This window comes from Haliotis rubra, unplaced genomic scaffold (assembly GCF_003918875.1).
Source record: "Haliotis rubra isolate DU_JTF1 unplaced genomic scaffold, ASM391887v1 Scf26, whole genome shotgun sequence".
NCBI lineage: Eukaryota > Metazoa > Mollusca > Gastropoda > Lepetellida > Haliotidae > Haliotis > Haliotis rubra.
In genome coordinates, this window is record NW_025766669.1 from 2,653,523 (window position 1) to 2,676,236 (window position 22,714).

The 22,714-nt window shown below is 38.9% G+C and overlaps 2 protein-coding genes across 3 annotated transcripts; one reads left to right on the forward strand and one right to left on the reverse strand.

Annotated features, from left to right (window-relative positions):
• Positions 1-8,337: 8,337 nt before the first annotated feature.
• On the reverse strand, positions 8,338-9,663 carry LOC124280085 (cytochrome c oxidase assembly factor 4 homolog, mitochondrial-like). The gene is made up of 2 exons (XM_046715963.1): positions 9,506-9,663; positions 8,338-8,786 (listed from the first exon to the last, which is right to left on the reverse strand). The coding sequence occupies exons 1-2, from the start codon at positions 9,623-9,625 to the stop codon at positions 8,682-8,684; spliced, it is 225 nt and encodes a 74-aa protein (XP_046571919.1). The 5' UTR covers positions 9,626-9,663; the 3' UTR covers positions 8,338-8,681.
• Positions 9,664-9,761: 98 nt separating this feature from the next.
• On the forward strand, positions 9,762-12,250 carry LOC124280082 (D-aminoacyl-tRNA deacylase 2-like). Of its 2 annotated transcripts, none has more exons than XM_046715960.1 (3): positions 9,762-9,997; positions 11,091-11,160; positions 11,655-12,250. In XM_046715960.1, exons 1-3 carry the CDS (start codon positions 9,890-9,892, stop codon positions 11,978-11,980), a joined length of 504 nt encoding a protein of 167 aa, XP_046571916.1. In that variant the 5' UTR covers positions 9,762-9,889; the 3' UTR covers positions 11,981-12,250. The 2 variants fall into 2 exon arrangements, with proteins under 2 accessions (XP_046571916.1, XP_046571917.1); XM_046715961.1 differs by having other exon boundaries at positions 11,718-12,250.
• Positions 12,251-22,714: the final 10,464 nt, after the last annotated feature.

Sequence of the window (22,714 nt, forward strand, 5' to 3'; positions counted from 1 at the left end):
GACAACTTCTAAACTTGTTCAAGAGATGTGACTATTTTCAATGTTGCTGGCACTTCAACTGTTTAGGACAAGCATGTTTATGGCTATTGCTAATAATTTTTGGTTTAAGATGTAATGAAATTTGGTAAATGTGTAGTAAATAGTTGAGTTAAACTTTCATTTTCCATTTCTTGCAATGTTTTATGTTTGGACTTAGATTTGACCTTTGCACTTTGACATTGCTGAAAGTTCTTATGGCCATTACTCTGGCAGTTCATACCATGATGTAATGAATGCTAGTATATGTAAATAAAGTATAGCTAGTGGTGGGGCTCAGCACACATGGCATACACCTCATTGTCAATATGATCACTGGCAATGTTGAAAAGCTTATCTATGGCTACTGCTCAGCCATTTCTGCTCAAAAGATACTGCAGTGCTATTGTGTAAAAATGCATTTTGTGCTTGTTATAAAAACAGACAGAAAAATTGTATGGCATTAGAAAGTGCCATATTTTCCTTTGAAGATATAGAGGGCCTAGAGTTGAAACTTTGTGGAAAGTAAACATACCGTATTTCCTCTAATAAGCACCAGGCCTCTAATAAGTGCCGGGCCTCTAATAAGCGCTGGGGATAAAGCAGTTCACTAACAATTACGGTAATTAGGCCCAGTAAGCGTAAAAGTGCCGGGTCTCTTATAAGCGCCAGTCATGGAACTCCTTTGAAAAACTAAGAGCCCATGAGCTTATCAGAGGAAATATGGTCACAGTTATTGGGAGTATGCTACTTTATTGGGCAGATTTTCACCTTCAATTTTACTATGGGTAGGATCGAGCTTACATTTCCTATTAAGCTTATAAGGTAATCTAATTAGCCAACTTTTTACTAAGGGTGCTATCACAAATATTTAGTACAGATTTACCGAGTCATGAAAACATGATTGTTTACTTTTTATATTCAATAGCTATTTTCTCCATGAAAATCAATCTTGACAAAATTTGTATGGATTGTCTGCACGTTACATAGGGTAAATTTGTTACAAATCATAGCCCTTGAAGTGTTTGATTGACAACCGTAGAGTTGGGTAGAGTTGTGTCATTGAACAGGGGGGTCTAACCCTTATGATAGGAAATGGCATTCAAAGTCAAAGTTGGGAGTGACCAACCCTTACACTAACACAACTATGATCGAAGAAACAAGTAAGATCTGTGAAGCCAGAGTCCTAGTTGACAGTGCTAACTGGTATTGTATAAGCTGCGACCCTTAATCTGTATGTTGCCCTATTGTGCATTGCAATGGTCTTTGAAAATTGTACATTAATTTTGTCCATACCTGGAAACATGTTAGAAAGTTAGTTATTTGTATCCTATTTGTAAGTATTTATTTTGGCCCCAATATTTATACAGAAAATATTTGAATATCAATATTGACAGCAACTTCTGTTAATTGTCTGTTTACTCCTGATTGACTTGATAAGCAGGGCCCTTATTCTCAAAACGTTCTTAGCCTTAAGAATTCTTAACTTTGATCATAGCCAATGTGTTAAGAATGGTCTTACGAAGTTCGTAGGGTTACGAACATTTTGAGAATAGCTATCCAGGTGAGCTATACTGCCATGGCATAATATTTCATGTTTCGTAAATGCTTCTGAATCCTTCTCACTAGCATTAATGAGTGGAAATTTGTTGTTTAATCTGTAAACTTTCATCAATTTTACCTTCTATCTGATTATTCCACAGATTATAACAAAAATGATTATACATTTGAAAATGGAATCATATCGCAAGTTTGTATTAACTTGTCACAGTCAGCTGTCCATTTGAAGATATCGAAGTATTAGCCAAAGAGCCTAGTTGATGTGTTTGGTCTGGGACAATGATTACCTCCTCCCAGGAATACACTGTACTATATGACCCTGGTTCAATGCCCGCCATACATCAGTCTAAGTAAACTTAGGCTCAGTATTATTTGTTACACTGCTATACTGAGTCTAACAAAACCTTGTGGAAGGTCGCGTCAGGTAACCTTTGAGCGACCTATGACCGTCCAATCAAAAGCGAGACGACCGAACGGATTTAACCAATCAGACAACGGCTACTATTTAGGGTTCGGCGGGACTTACAAAATGGATTTTCTCTTTCCTGGTCGCCAACACTGATCTCACAACAAATGAAAACCCACATAAAGCACAGACATATGACCTGCAGAATATACGCTTTGGGGTTTCTGTTGACATGGTTATATCATTAACTAACATTTCCACAAGCTGACATCCTTGAATACTGACAACACGCTATTTTCAGCGATTGTTTACTCACTGTTGTGGCGTGCTCCATGTGCATCACTCGGAAGCGATCGTACGGAAAATAGCATTCGGAATCGTTCGGGTACAAACCTTTTTCGAGGTAAAACTTCAAAAGGTATGTGCGAATGTCAACTTTCGCGATTTGGTAAGCTGTGTTCGGATTGGTCAATTGAAAAGTTTACCTGACGCGACCTTCCACAAGGTTTTGTTAGACTCAGTATAGCAGTGTAACGAATAATACTGAGCCTAAGTTTACTTAGACTGGCCATACATTTCTTTCAGACTCAGTTTCCCACACCATTTAATTGCAAATATATAATTGGAGGAATAATGTATAAAGCCGGAACTTTTCAAACAAGTAATTTTTAAGGCCTCGTTTAATCAAGCAATTGTGTTTTTCTTGTAGATTCATGGAATAATTCACATTCCTGTGTCCATTGATAAGAAGTCATTGCTTGTTGAAGTCATTAGGTGACATTAGGTTATTTCAATGTGAGAAGTCAACAGGTTTTTGCATTCCGACATTGTGATAGTAATCAACTTCCTCTTTATACAACTTATACAACGATGTCAGCCAGTGAACAACAGCGCCAAATATGTCCACCTTATCTTGATCTATCTTGAAGTCAACGAACAAGTTTCAGCCCAGTTACATTTTATCTTCAAACTGCCAGTTCATTATGTTAAACTATAAAAATGCATATGGAACAAAGTGATGGATATTACAATATATTATGTTATAATCTGTGCAACAAACTAAAGTTATAATGGACTTGTTAGAACCATAGTTTACCGTATTTATATACAGTCAAATCCCGATGAGTCGAATGCTGGTGTCTCGAATATTATGCATAACGCGAAGTACCTGTCGGTCCCGACCATTCCCTGTTATAGTTGTCATCATTTGAATACCGGTTACACGAATTCGTCTCATAAATACAACCGATGACTCGAAAAGGAAATTTGGTCCCATGAGATTCAAACAACAGCAATCTTGTATACATAAGCCGAAGTCAGTCAATGAGAAGTTAATTGGTGTAGCAAACTGATCCAATTAACAAACCAGCGCGGCTCACACCTTTCCGTCATTGACGGGTGAGTTCAAAAGGCAGATTAGTGCTAATCAGACTGGAACTGATAAGGTGCCCCTATTAGTTATATGGAAATCATTAGATAAACAAATGCTTAGGTGGAGAAATTAGGACTGGATCATCTTTTTTCTACCCTCATAGGCATACTTATGTCTCGAATACATCGATAAGTCGAATTTATTACTTGGTCCCCAGCGATTCGACTCATCAGGATTTGACTGTATACTTCTCATCAAAAGATTAGACTCACTAGTGTAAATGTAGCCACTTACTTCAGGCAGCTGTTCTAACTAGATTTTGCAAAATATTCCATACTGTTTAAAGGTACTGTTTACACATGAACTGATGTATTGTAGAAAAAATTTGTAACACATGTCATGAGTTCAGTAAATGATGAAAATAAATGAAAATTGGCGAATTCTTAACAAAACTTTACACCAAAACGCAGCTGTTCACATGCACGATATTTGCAGATGCTTTTCAGCAATTTGATGCATGATCCTCATGCAATTCATCTGCATCAGGTTTGCAGTTGGTTCCCCTCAGTTGGTGCAGAAACCATACATACATAACATATAGTGAGTGCTTTAAGTGAGTCTGAACTTTTGATAGGTAGTATAGGTTATTTGGTATGCTGGATGCCGAGCCCTGTAAAGTGGCATTCCAGATGCTGCTGTGCAGTATCCTTTATTCTGGTATGTAGATACCAATATTTCAATTTATCTTTTGTCTTTCCTTTTTGCCAAGCGTGATATAGCTTGTAAGCATGCATAGTCATGCATTCTGTGTTAAAATCCCAATGTAATTTACATGTACCAGCTGTGAGGAGTTACTGAATTGGATTCCAGGACAAATTAAGGACATGCTTGTGCATAGAGGGTTTTGGCACCTTCATTATATTTTCCAATTTTGTTCCCAGACAGCATACAAAACTATGCCTGTAACCATGGTAACACTTTCTGCATGCTGGCTGACCAAAAATCATTAAAACTTTATTTATCCTTTAATTAAATTAAACTGTTGTATCAGTACATATCTTGACATAATTTGCCAAAAACATTTTGTTTGTCTGTGAGAAAGAAAACAATGCAATGTTCCTCTTTATTTGTTTTCATTTGATAGAATTTTATTCAACTCCTAGATATTAAATATATATGATTATGTTATGCTTCAGATCATTCCAGGGAATCAAATAAGCACTATTTGCTGTAGATAGTTGAGTTATTGATGGTTTTCTCATATCATGCTTATTTGATTTTAGCACTATTTGTTCTCATATTGAGACTCTTGTCATGGTGATCAACATGATCTCAAGGAACAGATCTCCCTCCTGTCATCTTGAGCATGTGAGTGAGTGAGTTTTAGTTTTATGCCGCTTTTAGCAATAATTCAGCAATATCACGACAGGGGACACCACAAATGGGCTTCACACATTGTGTCCATGTGGGAATTAAACACAGGTCTTTGGCATGGGAAGTGAACCTTAACCACTAGGCTACCCAACCGCCCCTCTTGGGCTTGTATTCTGCCTTAGGTTTACATGTGTACATAGATATTTTAACTTCCCACTTGGCTTGAGTACCTTTTGCTTTGTCAGGTATCATAATTGCTTGCAGGATGTTGTGGCCACAATGGAACCCCCTCAGGTCTGGTATTAGTTGGTTTACAGAAACTTGGCCTAAAATCAGTTTAAGAGGTCAAAAGCAGAGATGGCAATCCATTAGTGGTGTGACGAAATTCTTGCGTCAAGAACTGTGTCAGACATAGCGTTCGCATGTTATTAACATTCACAAACATAATTATCTCGTTTCCGAATGTACATTGAAAAACGCTGGTGGAATTTGAAAAAAAATACTTTAAAATGGTTTTGTTTTGATCTTAAGGTGTTTTGTAGTTGGTGTTAGAATTCAAGATTTTAGTATCGTGATACGCATCGTATCGCCACCCTTATATTGGGATTCATATCGTATCGCAGCTTCAGTGTCACGATGTATCGTATTGCAGGTTGTATGCCAATACCAGCACTACAACCCATACGATTTTATCGTATTTCGTTACGAAAAAACAACACAAAATACGTTACTACCATAGCAGTAAAAATATGTAGGAATTTAAAAAAAATACATAAATTAAATTATCAAATATCCTACGTAACATACACAATAAATTTCAACCACATTTATTCAGTATCAAGATATATATGGCGATACTTACTACTGATTCAGGTGAGTACAATGTTAATAACAAGTTCTTAGAATATCTATATATTTTTTATTTAATATGAAAATTCTTTGGAAAAATTATAATAATTTTGGCCAAAAATTAATAATTTTGCATCAGTTTTTGGACTAATTGGGCTAAATTAGGGTTGTCATCTCTGCAAAAGGATTAAATTATTTCCTAAATTTCAGGTTAGTACTGCTAATAATGAGTGAGAAACAAATATTTTAACATGATACTGAAAGGGAATTGTGATTTGTCAGAATATATTCTTTAAACATTCTGCATTTCTTATGAGCAGCAGTGAAGTATTTGTGTTTCTTTTCTCTTAATGCAAGTCGGCCAAATATCATATTGAACAAAGTATGAGGTCTGAAGAATGAAAGTTGCACTTCTTTCTGATGGGCTCAAAGTGCAGTCATTCTCTGCCGTTTGAGTGATGTGGGGTCAGTGTGTATGTTGCACATTTATGAGATTTTTATCACAGCATTAAGTACATTAGGCAAGCAATACAAATAGACACAAGCCATGTATTCAGTAGTCAATGGTGTGTGATGCAGTTTTCATTTGAATATTCATTGATAGTCCTTAGACAAATTGTCTTTCTCTCCCTCACCCAGTCACACTCGGACACACATACAAAATAAGAACAATAAACGACCGGCAGGTTGACCAGTGTTGCATGTGCAGCAAAGAAAAAGGTGTAATTTCACTCCTTATCCTTTCATTGAGGAAACATGCATGTTTATTAAGGGACCGTTCATAATTTATGGCTAGGGGGGTTCATGATTTTTATGGAGAAGCATGTACAATGTGAATGGAACACACACACACACACACCCATTGATGTACAAAATAAGTGACCCCCCCATGTCATGTACAAAATCAATGACCCCTCCCCTTCCCATAATTTCTAAGCATAAATTTAAACATATTTTTATGTACAAAATTGCTGGGACCCCGATAAAAAAATAAATAATAATAAATAATAATAATCATCATCATCACCCTCCTAGCCATAAATTATGAACGGTCCCTAAGTACCATTGAAAGCCCCTCTTGGAGATTCCAGGCTGTACCTTGTTTCCAGTAACCTATGCTTGTCAGAAGTAGCGACCAAATGGATTGGTGGTCCAGCTCTGTGACTTGGTCAATTGTGTGAGCGTACCATGATGGTGTGGATCGTTGCTCACTGTATCAATCACTGGATTGCCTGGTCTTAGCTTATTTCCAGCTTGCCGTCATGTGGTTGGAATATTGCCGAGACCTGTGTTAAATGACAAACAATTCGGATGCTTGTCAGAAGTGGAGACCAAATGGATTGGTTAGCAGGCCCAGTGACTTGGTTAATTGTGTCATCGTACCCAGATATCATGGATCGATGCTCACATTAGTCACTAGATTGTCTGGTCTAGCCAAGCTTTTTTCACAGGGCACCATCATGTGGTTGGAATGATGCCGAGACTGATGTTAAACCACAAGCAATTCGGATGGATTGTTTTGGCATTATTCCCTGGATGGATGATAACATGTCCATGCATGTGCGATGACGCATGTAGAAAGTATGCAACAGGTTGTTTTGAAAATAAATATATGCTTGCTCACTCTTTTGGATTAATTTGTACAACATTGTTTTTGGATGAATATGTCATATTGACTGAATAAAATTATGGGGAGGTTTTGTGCGAGTTGTTTTTAAGCTTTGAAAAGAAGAAGAAATAGTACATTTCTTTCATTGTTTTGTATATAAACAGAAAATAGAATCGCAGTAAACTATGTCTGGGCATGGCTATTGTGTATTCTGCCAAAACTGGGAATAATACTTGATCTTGGGTTTCAAATTGCTAAAACAAATCAGATAATCTGACTGAATTGATGACCATGTCATCACAGTAGATAATATTTATGTAAATCAATCATTACTGGTAATTTGTTTTTTAAATGTAGTGTAGAGTTGCAGAAGTTATGATGTCTTAGGCACTGCACTGTTTTTACTGATAACAATAAAAATCAACTTTGAGTACTTCACTATCTCCGACTGTCAAAACAAACAGCAGGATGTCATAATTTGCCAGGCTTGCTTGATTTTCATCTGGTTGCTTAAGTTGTAGCTGTTATACACACACACCTGGTCGCTGATGTTTCCAAATAGAATATATTGACGGAAAAGTCAATGTTCTATACAAAAACATACAACCCTCAGCAACCCATGTTTGTCATAAGAGGCGACTAACGGGATCGGGTGGTCAGGCTTGCTGACTTGGTTGACACAGGTCATCGTATCCCATTTGGGTAGATTAATGCTCATGACACTGATCACTGGATTGTCTGATATGCTACCATTGCTGCAACTATGCCAAAGACACTGATATATTGTCCACATCTTGTGAGGTCTATTTCTCCCACTGTGATATTGCTGAATGTGATGTTTAAAGTCTACTCACTTCTTGGCATGTGTAGGAGAAATCATGGGTGTTCTTTCTGATTTTAATGCTTATTGGACATAACATTGTACATCCTGTACAACCCTGTGACATTTTTAATAGATGATGAACTGGAAATTGAAGCAGTTTTCCTAATGAATCAATACTGCATCACACAATAGTCCAAGGTCGCTGGGATTGCCATTTGATTTTTGTAATGATTTGATTTGGTAGTAACTGTATGATGTATAAGACATGTTTACCAACCTTACAGGTCTTGTAAATAAACCGATTAATAAAGTCTTGATCAAGACAGGACAAAAAAATAGAAAACCTTTAATAAATCTGTTGATTCCTCATACAATTAACCTCATTGTGTGTGCTGTTACCATGTTTCTGAAGATAGTAGTTCACAGTATCACTTGGCAATGTAGAACACTATTTGTTGTTAGGTGATGAGAGACTCTTCAACTGTTAAAGAACTACCTCCATCAACATCTAACATTATTTTGAACATACACAATATGCATGATATATTAAATAGAACAATATTCCAGATACAAGTGTGTCCTTCGAACAATGTAGAATGCTAGGTCCTTTCGTTGAACTGCAATAGATGGATGAATAGTTCAACATCTCTGAGCAGGGCATGCCCAGTCGCGGTCAGCTCTTAGGAACCTGATTCAGCATGCTATTCTCGATGCACTTGCGGAAAGCTTTCACTTTATCCTGACACAGGCGCCAATCCTTTGTTTCCGCCATACATTCCTGAAAAAATCAAGAGTGTTTTTTTTGTGCAATATGACCATGATAATGAAACAAAACAAAATTACATTTTCACATTTTAACTTAAACATGTGGCTGACATTCACTTGTGGATATACTGCTAAACATTAGAGTGGTGAAATGATACAATGTTGTACCAGTACCTTCAGGTTGTTGTCAGTTTTTTAGAAAACACGAGAGGCCAGCACCATCATGAGATGTCTAGAGGTCCATACTGCACATGTACACAGATGATGGGTTTACTTTAAATTTATATATAGAGACGGTGATAATGTTCTCAATTGACATGTCCAAAGAGGACAACCGTGATAACAGTTTTACATTACTACACCGAGTGAATAACCAATTTATGGTTGACAAAACATAAAGTTTGAAAACATCTGGTAACAGCTATAGTGCTACGTGATCTCCTGCGTACTGGTGTGAATGACCTTTCCACTCGTCCTACACCAAAATAGGGTTGAAATACTGTACGGTTTCTGATATGCTCTGCACTCAAGGACAGTTGATCATTCTCACACAGCTCTCCTAAACCCAAGTTGGGATAGAGGAAGTGGTAAAAGTTAAATGGCTAATCAGATTTGCTCATTCAACAGCAAAGCTTTGCAATCAAGTTTGCAAAGTAAGTTGGATCCTCCTGACGAGACTGACTGAACAATGAAAATGTGCGCCCTGGAAATGCAATACTCCACATCACACACCTGAACAGCATAATGCAACTCCGCGCAGCCTGTTTTCTTCAACATTGTCTCAACTGGGTCATCTTCTTCCTCTTCTTCGCTAGGACGGCGTGATCGGTCATGCCCGGTGGGAGCTGCCATCTTGAGTCGCCTATGATGTGGACGAATGAGACTGAGCTTTTCTTCAACAACAAACTTCTCTCTTTTTGGATGCTTCGCATTACAGTATCGTTTAAATAATTTTAGCATGTATTGGTAATGGATTTCAACTGTAGTTTTAATCTAATACGTTTATCTATGTATAGTATATGTACGCATAATAAAGTTATCTCCCTTGGATGCAGACGCTCTTTCTGGACATCTGCCAAGGTTTATTAGATCTATGTGTGCTGGGTATAACCTGTAATGGCGAGTGGGCAGGGAAGTAATGCTCGAATTGTTTTACAGCAATGTTTATCCGCTCGTTTACAAGTACAGCCTGCCACTGAGGACACTGAAGCAAAATATGTTGAGGTATATGACAAACGTGATTGCAGAGATCAAGCCAGTCCTTGTATTTTCTGATGACTTGTGTTTAAGATAAAGTTGTCGTTAATAATATAGTGACATGTTTTACGATTGTTCATGTGATAATCGAGACAACATCTGATGTTCTTAAACGTCTGAAAACCCATAATACGATAATAAATATCAGTGTATTCTTTGGACATGTTGATTGTCAGTTTTTTTTGTATGATTGTCAACAGAACTCAGAGGGTAGAACAGCATTAGTTTTCTTTCATATTTTGTGAGGCACATGTTTATAAATTTTGTCTCAGTAAAACAACTAGGGACTTGATTATTGTCCAAGAATGCCTGAAATAGAGGATCAATTATCATATGCCTATATAGGCCAACACATTTAATGGCTCAGTCAGTTGCTTGCTACTGTGAGTTAGCCTTGTTTAGGACCATGTTGTCCACAGAACATTGCTTTGGAGTCTTGGATAAAAGGAATTAGTCTCTTAGGCTCAATTTGAAAAATAGGACATTGAATCTGCATAATTATTTGAAGTGTCAACCAGAGAATGTATACATCATATATATATGGATATATGTTAAATAGAACAATGCCTAAAATGCAGTCCTTAATGCTAAAAAGCCAGCTGTTGCAATCTGTTGCTGTTTCCTGAGATAGCCACACAGGAAACCTAGGGCTGCTTGTTCACCACTAACAAGAAATGAGGTAGACTATCAAAAGCCTTCGATATATCCATTAGTATGGAAGCAACATGCTTATGGTTCTATTCTGCTTCCTGCCACTCTTCATCCAATCTTATCAGCGTTGTCTGACGTCCAAACTACAGAATTGTGCTGACTGATTAAACATTAAATAAATACTGGGGTAGGCTAATGGCTTGTTTGATAACCCACTTGGGTACAGTGTGTGAAGCCCTTTTCGGTTGTCCCCTGCCATGATATTGCTGGAATATTGCTAAAAGTGGTGAAAAAACTACTCACTCACTCAAACAAATATTAAAATAAATACATTACTTTTTGTAATACAGCATCGTCTGTCTATTCATTACTATTCATAACAGGTATTCATGGATATGTTACATTTCAGACTGGAAAAGGACTTGTCATGTATGTGTGTTTTCTGAAAGGAGCCACAGCTGATATCCTTGATAAAATGGGTAATATTTTTCAACTTGGAAGACAACGTCATTGTTTTCACCTATAATGGTTTTATCTTTTCAAAAGGTTCAAATATTTGAAGTCATGTTAAAAACATATTTATTGCCATTATTCAGACGTAAGCTTTCATAATGAATCTTAGATAAAGTGTATTATGACAGGGAATCAACTGAACTGTTGGTATTTAACCATTGTGTTAAATGTGAGCATATTAATTTCAGTGAAATGTACACATCATCAAATTAAAAAAGTGATATCACTGTTATAATATTTAATTCAAAGTGAAGTACATGTAATTGTAAATGCTGTTTGTTGTAGTGAGGCTGAATTTTGGCATATTTCTGCTTATGGTGACATCATATTTCGTTCATTCCATTAGATGCTGGTGTTGATTTTTAGTCCACAATATACACAAGGTGAAAAGATAATACTGATATCCCTGTAATAAAATTTTCTATAAAAGAGAAGTAACAGTAAATGTTGTCGGTTGTAGTGAAGTGTGCGCTGTCGGCCAAGTTAAGTGAGTCTGCTGCAGGGAAACGTGTTTCTATATTAGACCTCCCTGGGAACATCCTCATCATTCCACAGGCAACACTTGGTGGAGCACTGAAGGGCAAGAGAATGCAGTATCACAAAAACATTGATAAAGAGGAAGGCGCATCCTTGTACGCAGACTTCGTATCTCTGTGTCGAACTACCTTACAGGAGGCTGAAGGTTCCAGAGAAGCTGGATGTGTTGTCCAAGCCGGTACTTATGGGAACAGACAGGTCTTTTCATGTGATACCAATGGGCCATATACACATTTACTGGAGTTTTGACAATCATTGCCTGACAGGTTTAAGATTTACAGAAACCTTGTTGGTCTTTTTTTATGGAAAGTAAATAAACTGTTGAATAAGATATTATTCATTACTGTTCCTATTTTCAAACAAATACCAACATTATTACTTCTATTCTTGATGATCACGTCAAGTATGCAGATGTAAGCTTTAAATATCTAATCAGTAATGATCAATCAAGTCAGGTTGAGCTTTAGTATATGGGAGATAACTCTTGACACCTAAGATAAATGGCACCATTGAAACATGTTTTTGTTGTGTCATTCTCTGTTCCATTTCTAGTTTCAACAGTAGTTTCAAGAGGAGATATAACAGTACGATATCTTCATGTTGAGATATAAGTTTCATGCAGTCGCATGATCACTTTCCTGATCCTTTGGTGGGTTAGTTGAGTTGAGTTAATTTTGCCTGAAGAGCATTATTTCAGCCATATAGTGATGAGACGAAATCTGTGTACGTACACATTTTTCGTCATATGAGCGAAATATTCTCAAGCACGACGTTAAACCCAATTTCACCTCACCTCACATACACATTTTAAGTTACAAAGTTGAAAAGAGTTTCTTAAAAACATATTTAATCATTACACTATTATTTACAAACAGAAAAAGTCACCAAATTCATGAACAAACAATCCGTCATTCACATTACAAATTACAATACATACTCAACAGAAAAGTTAAGGACCACCCTAATTTTTAATATTAAAGTATTTAATAGTTTATATTATGATCCATATAATACTTAAATATTGAATATTGGGGTGGTCTTTAACTTTTTGTTGTTGAGAATATGATACAGGTCAACTTCCCTCAAGTAGTTAACAGTGAGATACAGGAAAAGCAGGAAAACAGATCTTTCATATTTATTGCTTCATAATTAAATGTGAATCCCTTGCATTTGAAAAGTTCACAGTCAAGCAGAATATGATTGATGGTGAACACCTCATCGCAAGAGACACTTAGGAGGTCGATCTCCATCCGTTTTGAGCAGATAGTCATGCGTAAACCAATTGTGGCTAATTGGTGGATTAAGTGACCTCAGTAGAATCTTGAGTGAGTGAGTGAGTTTGGTTTTCAGCAGCTTTTAGCAATATTCCAGCAATATCAGGGTGGGGACGCCAGAAATGGGATTCACACATTGTACCCATGTGGGGAATCGAACCGGGGTCTTCGGGTGACTAGCGACATCTCAGTCACTAGGCTACCCCACCGCCCCAGTAGAAGCTTGAAGGTTTCTAGATAAGTATCATATATCAACTCATCCTTCTTAATTTGTTAATCTGGGATTATATCATCACTTCATACCCAAAACGTTAAAAGATGTTACCCTGGCTGTTGTTCAGCATGGAAGGTATGAAACAAGGGCAGGTCGGATTGACCAGTGTCCACATGATACTAAAAATATGTTAAAAGATGGTACTTACTGTTACCCTGGCTGTTGTTCAGCATGAAAAGGATGAAACAAGGGCAGGTCGGATTGACCAGTGTCCACATGATACTAAATATGTTAAAAGATGGTACTTGTTGTTACCCTGGCTGTTCAGCATGAAAGGGGTAAACCAAGGACTGATGGGATCGGTATTCTGTGTCTGTGTGGAATATCCATTTTAAACTGTGGCATGGCATCTCAGTGGGCTAGCCAGCGGTAAATTGAACCAGCACAAGAAGACAGGCATGCACATGCAGGCAGGCGTAAGGTTCTGATAATTTCTTATTAGGTGTCAAACCCGTGAAGATCCGGGCTAGAAAGAATATTGATGTTGTAAGAGGCGGCTAAGAGGATTGGGTGGTCAGGTTCGCTGACTTGGTTGACACATGTCCTCGTCTCCCAATTGCGTAGATAGATGCTCATGCTGTTCATCACTGGTTTGTCTGATCCAGACTCGATTATTTACAGACCGCCGTCATATAGCTGGAATATTGCTGAGTGCGGCGTAAAACTAAACTCACTCACTCTCTATAAGGTGTCAAAGGGACAGAGGGGATCGAGAGGGTCATAAATACGTAATTCATTTTTAATAGATTGCATGGTAGCTTCCCTGAGGGTTGATAGTATTATTGAGAGAAATGCATTATTTAGTTTTAGAGGATTGCGCAGATTGATGCTCATGCTGTTGATCACTGGATTGTCTGGTCCAGACTCGATTATTTACAGACCGCCGCCATATAGCTGGAATATTGCTGAGTGCGGCGTAAAACTAAACTCACTCACACACTAGTTTTAGAGAAGTGTGGTGTGACATAAAAAGTTAGTGCCTTTAACTATAAGGATTTATGGGTTTCCTTTCATGTTGAATACTGCTATTCCTACCGTCCCTTACAAGTAACAAGACAGGCCATTGATTAGTTAGGTTTAAATGAACCTGCTATACCCATAAAACAGACTTAGACTTTAGTCTTGTCGTAAAAGTCAACTAACGGGATTGGGTGGTCAGGCTCATCAGTTGGTAGTTGCATGTCATTGTGTCCTAATAGCCTGGATCAATGGTCATGTCTGGTGTATAGTTGTTTATTGACAGAGATTGCTATGGTATAGTTGGAATATTGCTGAGTGGGGCATTAAAGAACAAGCAAACATTAAACAGACCATCAAGGACGTCCCATCTGTCTGGCTCCCGTTATGGATATTGTAGTACTTTCTAGTTGTGGAGTCGATCACCGTGCAACATTGATGCCATTGTGTTGAATTTAGGATAATTATACTGAACTAGTACTTAACTTGTACAATAGTTTCAAAACACCCGGAGAAAAATATGTCAACGCGTAGATATGTCGTCGACAGTGGAACTAGCTCATAATTCAGACGAATTGACGAAGACGAAGTGATGGAGTGAGTTCAAACTTCTTTAGTTGGTTACACAAGATATGGCAAACAAGTATACAGCACAGAAATGAGCTGGGTTGCCGGCTCAGACATAAATGAGGTAAGCGGAGTTCCTGCTCAACCCCAGGGCGTTTCACTCTGTAACAAATATTTTGGCCCTGATAAAATGATAAAACTTTGTATGTACATCAGGCAACTGTTGAACTGGTGCCTTTAATGTTTTTGATTTTATCAAATATTATATCTTTCTTGTCCAAATCAAAAAGTTTAAACAAGGGTCAGAGTTTATTTTCTAGTGTCAAACCTTTCATGATTTTTCCTGAAATATTGCGTCATTTTCACAGAAGAAAAGGGACAGCCTAATGGTTAAAGCGTCATGCTGAAGACCGGGTTCGATTCCCCACATGGCTACAATGTGTGAACCCCGCCGTGATATTGCTGGAATATTTCTAAAAGCAGCATAAAACCATCCTCACTCACAGAAAAAATAAAATAAGGGGTCTACATTATGACCCCTTGGCATTAATGGTCATCGTATGTATTGTAAGAACCGAAAAAGTGAGGATCCAGTTGGTACACTATACAGACCATCATGATCGTTTCTCATGCTATCGACTACTGGTTCCTTCAGTCCAAACTCTCTTACCTACAGGGGACGGTGGGGTAGCCTAGTGGTTAAGGCGTTCGCTCGTCGCGTCACTCACTCACTCTCTCACCTACAGGCTGTGATGAATTGTGAGTGAGTGCGTTTAGTTTTACCCCGCTTTTAGCAATATTCAAGCAATGTCACGGCGGAAGGCACCAGAAATGGGCTTCACACATTGTACCCATGTTGGTAATCGAACCCGGGCCTTACGACCGAACGCCTTAACAACGAGGCCACCCCACCGCCCCTGTGATGAAATATTATACAATATAGTCGACTGCACTCACTGGTCCCTGGCAGATACACATAAAAGTTCGATGTTGGTGCAGTTTGGGTTCCATGACCATAAACCGAATGTATACTCTATACTGTGGACAAACTCGTGCCTTGGGGATCTTCGACATTGCCAGTATATCAGTCAATGTGTTATAGATTAGTAAATGTTTTGAGTGAGAGAAGTTACAATGATTTGTTTGAGTGGCATTCTAGAAGTTGGTGGTACAGAGATGACAAAACTTTATGGATGATCAACTGTTTTATTTACACAATAATGTCTGGAAACGACTTTGAAGCCATTGAAACACAATATCACGTGATATAATGACTTTAATGACAGCTGCCAACGCTGAAGACACATTAAACACAACCATTCCTTCCCTAGAGGTATAGCATTGCACCATGGCTGGCGCAAGTTGTCTGGAGGGATGCCTTGCAGATTATGTTACATCACGTACAATTCCGGAATACGCTGTCAGTTCCCCTTACTGCTTTGTTTTCCCCGGAAGATGGTATGTAGTGAAGTGTCCTTGTATGTTAGGGGATGGTGGGGTAGTTTACTCTGTAAAGCGGTTTGATTCCGATGAGGAAAATGTATGAAGCCTATTTCTTGCGTCCCCACGCTGTGATATTGCTAAAAGCAGCGCAAAAAATACTCCCTCACTCACTCTTTGATGGAAGCAGAAGGTGGGGTAGTCTAGTGGTTAAAGAGTTCGTTCGTCACGCCGAATCTGGGTCCGATTCCCCACATGATTACAATGTGTGAAGCCCATTTCTGGTGTCCCCTGCCTTGATATTGCTGGAATATTGCTAAAAGCTGCGCAAAACCAAACTCACTCACTCACTCACTCTTCCTGTTAAGGCAAGGCGTTGGATAAGCCCTGTGGTCATGCATTCGCTCGTCACGCCGAATACCCGGGTTTGATTCCCCACATGGGTACAATGTGTGAAGCCCATTTCTGGTGTCCCCCCGCCGTGATATTGCTGGAATATTGCTTAAAGCGTCATAAGACCAAACTTACACACTTTTTGACGGAAGGGTCTGATGGAGTTAGCTTCCAAAAGGCACAGGCGTGAGGTCTAACAATCTGATGGATTATCTCATTGCCATATTTACATCTGACAGCAGTTTCTATCTACACCTAGACTAAGTGTGCATATTACATGGTCGCGTCGGGAAACAATATGTCTCTTTATGGACAGCCTCGCTGTGCCAGTTGACTGTGAAGTGTGAATAGACATGTTATCTTGAAATTAATTTCCATAAATCATGACCTCCCTGGTGCCCTGTATTGGATGTGATACTTACTCATGTAAAAGATCTAATCTGGTATCGGTAATGGGATATTTGTTCAAAACAACTTTATAATTTATTTTGCAAAAGTGTAAGTGGCATGAATTCAAGTTTATTCACATAAAATTCACACCCCAAACACCACCACCACCACCACTCTCTCCCCCCCCGCCCAACACACACACACCGAAGAGACAAAACCAAAAGAAACCAACAAAACCACACACAAAAAAACCATACAAAAATATTTAATAGAATATTCTGTGTGTAATGGAGAATCCATTAGGCATCTTCGGTGAGTGACCGTAAGAGGCGACCAAATGTATAGGATGATATGCAATCAGCTGTTAAGTGTTGATTCCTATAAACAAGTTAAATGTTGACCGGGAATCCGTCCGTGAAAGAACCAAATGTGAAACCAACGAACGACAAATCATTATGTTGTAATTGACAAGTGTATTCTAAGTTTAACTTAAATAAACTCACAAATCAATACGTAAGTATCACTGTGCGAGCACAAAACAGTGAGTGAGTTTAGTTTAGTTTTACGCCGCACTCAGCAATATTCCAGCTATATGGCGGCGGTCTGTAAATAATCGAGTCTGGAACAGACAATACAGTGATCAACGTCATGAGCTTCGATCTGCGCAATTGGGAACAGATGACATGCGTCAACCAAGTCAGCGAGCCTGACCACCCGATCCCGTTAGTCGCCTCTTACGACAAGCATAGTCGCCTTTTGTGGCAAGCATGGGTTGCTGAAGACCTATTCTACCCCGGATCTTCACGGGTCAGCACAAAACAGAGTGACAGTACAAATTCAAAGGTATTCTAGTACAACAGCAGCGGTACTTCTGAGATTTTGTCTGATGTTAACACAACGGGGACATTCCAGTAGATAATATTGAACCGTTTCAGGCATCTTGTCACTATACTGGTCACAAAGGGGCGATACGTCCTTATCGACAACATTAATGAAGGCATTTAGTGCACAGTGGCCAAGACAAAGTCTGATCAAAACAACTTCGTCACGTCTCTTACAACGACGTATTTTACGAATTTGTGTTACTGAAAGACATAGTCTGTATATATGTCTTTCCAACAAGTAGATCCAACATCCCACAAGTTTTGTCATTTCATGGAGACCAACTTTACAATGGCACATTCAAAATATCTTTGTCTTGGCCTAAATTCGAAATTATCACTCACTCTTTAGCCTACCCTACCTAGCAAGGTTATCTGGTGCTTCATTACCCTGCAATCCGGCTTGAGATGGATCCCATTCAACAGCACATGAGATATATTTAGTATTCAAAATTGTGTCTAGTTTCCAAATCTCGTAAACAATATCCTTTCTGGACCCATTAACTCCAGACTCAAAAGCCTTAATGGCTGCCAATGAATCGGTAAAAATGACTGCTTCATGGTTTATCCACCCAGCTCAGTGCTTGCAGAATTGCTATAAGTTGTGCTGCCAACACTGACATATAATTATGAAGCCTGAAAGCTCCAGCAGTACGGATCATGAAAGAATCCATGGAGGATTCAGTATGAATTTGTGTAAAATCTGCATAACGTTTCTGTATGTAATCCTCAGAAATTGCTCTCACCACATTAGGATTCATAATCTTCTTAATAATGGAACTCAGTTCATAGCACAATCATGGCTTAAGGAGAAGCCAAGTGGCCAGTTTCAGAAGGTGTAGATGGATCCACTGGATTCAAGGGAACAACTCATTGTGTTGCCAATTTCTGAATATTTAAACCAAACGGGATCTTGCCATGAGACCAGTCACACATGACATACTCCACACATCAGTGACTGAATGGTAACTGTCCATAGCCTTCATTGTCATAAAGTATTCAAGGGCTATCTGTTGACGCATGAGGAACATGGGCATGTCAGAACACTCAACCTGAAGAGCCGAGACTGGAGTTGTGACAAAAGCTTCAGTGCAAATTCTAAGAGCTCTGGATTAAATGCCATCAAGCTTGGTGAGGTGACGTTCAGAAGCAGACATGTAGACTTGGCAGCTGTTGTCGATTCAGGACACATATATAGACCATAGCATGTGAGGTAAGAGGCATGAGCTGCGTCCCATCATACACCCGAGAATGAGGCTAGAAATTTCAACAAAGTTCTCTTTAATACCCTTTCCAGAGGGAGGGAGAGAGAGAGAGAGAGAGAGAGAGAGAGAGAGAGAGAGAGAGAGAGAGAGAGAGAGAGAGAGAGAGAGAGAGAGAGAGAGAGAGAGAGAGAGAGAGAGAGAGAGAGAGAGAGAGAGAGAGAATATCAACATGTACAATCTACTGACGAATCTATTACACATTGAACATTGCTTCACGATGAATAACACTGTCACATTACAATAGTCTGACCACCCAATCTTACCAAATCATGGCGTGAGGAAGTGAGAAGTGAATATCTAAAAACTATCTATCTCTATGGTAATAATATGAGTGCGCTGATGCCTTAGAGCATGTATTTAATTTGCACTCTTCTTGGGCCAAAAAACACCACCAGTCACAGCTCCAGTTCTTGACATTAGCAGCTCCAAGTATACCTCCAACACCATAAAAACTAAACAAGCAAACTGGAAACGATGTGACATTTTCTGTTCAGCCCTACATTTTACCGCTGACGTCTGTTTTGAAATTGCTGCCACTCAACTGAGAGGCCAAAGAAAGCACACCAGTTTGTTCTGTATGCAATTGAAAACTGAAAGAACTGTTGTGTAATTTGATTACGTTTATTTAACTGTCACTCATTCTTGCGAGAGTTTCTAAAAGGTAGGCCGTGGCTGGTTAATTTCGTTTAAAAATGTTGGTTCCACGAAGGTTAGAGTAAGAAATGAATTTGCATCCACTTCCACCTAGTTTTAATTTTAATTTTCCGGAAAAAAGCAAATCTATTGATTCTCAAATATAGGATGTCTCAGACACCCATCAGCAGTTGTATATTATGAGTTTTTATAGTTCTAAATAACAGTGTATCTTACAATACAAAACATTGTCGATGTATTCTGTGAGTGTTGGCTGAGCGCCAATACATTATCGGATGTAATATTGCTCAGATATTTTATTTGGAAATCGAATATGTTAAATCAACTGAGAGATTTCTTTTGCCCCAATGTTAAAACTGCGAAATTCCATGGTAACCGGGAGTAACGATTGTTTCCTTCAGGTCTCCTCACTACAAAAACAGTCTGAAGGTTCACCGATTCCATAGTATGCCAATATCCCTGTATGTTGCCTTCAATAGGCGTCCCAGAGAGGGGAGTACTGATTAGGAATGGCGCCCAGCAACCAATGAGGCAGCCAAATGGACAGGGTTGCCAGGCTTGGCCAATTGGTTGATGGTAGTCAGTCAAAGATTGTCTAGTCCAGACTCGATTATTTACAGACCACAGTTATAAAGTGAGCGTGAACATTAAATGACGTTCATTTGTACGGCTGTTTTTCAATGACATTTTAATTATAAACGAAACAAACGGCCAACAATAGTTGAGGGAAACCAGAAAAAGGATAAAGATGTCATGTAGCCTACTCAAGAGGATTAGGTCACACTGAATAACTGCATCTCTGTTGTCCAACAAACACATAATCGCACACTGGGCGACTACATACTATACGTCAATATGTCTTCGAGGAGCTCAGTTATTTTATCCAAAATAAACAGGACGGAATTGCATGTTTACAAACGAATTTCCTCTTCTTTGTTTTCGTTGGCCAAATCATTTCTGAATGTCAAACACGACCAAAGAACGAGAGAACGTAAAACACATATGTGTGACGATTTTCAAGTTTTATAGCTGTAGGAGAATTTGCGCTCTTATAGAATGACTACACTGATGCGTCCCAAGTGAAATACGTTTTAATTTTGCAACTCTCTAGTTTTTGCAGGGAGCTTTCGGAATTAATTCCCAAGGCACTCAGTGCATTAGCTTCTGAAAACATTATTTAGAAACCGAGCACCGATAATGTCAAGCAAAGTGTTATCAAGAAACTGTCGATGATTTACGCATGAACAGGTTCCGTTTTGTATTCTAGTTTATTACAAGTACGAGTTCACTCTTGTCCTGTGTGAAATTCCCTCACTCCATCCTGGATACAAACGTCCGTACGTCAGTACGCCAGTACATACGCAGAGACACAGACACAGACAGACACACAGGCAGACAGACGGACAGACAGACAGACACACACACACACACACACGCACGCACGCACACGCACACACACACACACACACACACACACACACTATAATCTGACAGAGAAGAAAACGAGGAACTGGAACAAGGATCAGTCCGAACTGCTGGTTCTTGTGAGTTGCTCCCAGTCTATAATGAACCTCTTTTGGATTTGTGAAAAGGTGATGTTCAATGAGTTTAAAGCTGCACTCACACATTGCAGCTCGACAACTTTAAGGAGTTTTCCACGTTCAGCCTTGATGTTCACGCAGTAAGGTAGGTTGATTAGCATAGACTGGCCATCGGTGAACTGTCGGGAGGTGGCCCACCTGTGAGTTTCATTTGAAATAGCCTTGCCAAATGATGGACCAGACTTTGCCTTCTTCATTACAGAAGAGTTGAGGTTAGACATTATAGACTGTTGTTTAGTCTTATCTGATACTGGTAAACCAATGCCTGGTTGGTTTTGTCAATGCATTTGTTATGAGGGCAACAACTCAAATTACAATGTTGACATCAGTTTGCTCTATCGAATAGTTCTGGTCCTGTCGTAGGCGTCTCGCACCATTTATTCCTTGATATATTTCATGGTGGCGAGGTCTTGTAAGTAAGCAATGCTATGATGCCTAAAACAATCTGGTACAACACGTGGGCGGGCATTATTCTGCTATGATGGGGTGTTACGTCCTGCATGTGCAGAACATGATCTCAAACGATGTCGTCCCCCAGGCGTCCGCTTCTCGAATGGCCATTAACAACGATGAGTTGTGTTCTCCCATGACTGGGTGACGTGGAAGCAAACTGGGCGTATCGCTTGACGCCGGGGCCGGATGTTGCGCTCCTCCAACAACCGGTGTCGGACGGTTCCAGCACTAATTGGTCTCAATGTGACAGTTCCGTAGATGCACCAAAGAGATGATATTGTGTTTCGATGAATATTTGCATGTCTGACAATTCCTATTTGTACCATAGAATTTGGTAATTTTCAGCAAGATGAATCCTAGCGTAGGCTTTATTTGCGAACGCACTCAAACACAGGTAAGAATGCTGTGTGTTCAAATTCAATAGTTGATCGCGAAATGTCTGAACGTTGTCATGATCGTTTAGTTGTTAAATGTTCTCTAGCTCCTTGTCTTCAATGTGAACGATTCACTGGTCGTTAGTGGTGGTCCGATTAATTGAAATAATCGAAGAATGCTCGAAGTAACTAAACGACCAAGCAATCGAACATGTTTTCTCATAATCGAACACAAACAATCTTAGAACACTTGTTTGCATCAATAATATTTTTCACAAGGTTTGTTTTGTCTGTGGCATAAATTTACATTTCATAAGCACTACAAGCTCGTTCCAAGTCATCTTAAAGACTCCAGGAAATCTATGTTCCAAACATACTAATCATACTTTAAATATGCGAAATTTGAAATGCAAGTCATTACATGATTTTTATTTATTTTGTGTGTGTGCATTAACAAAGA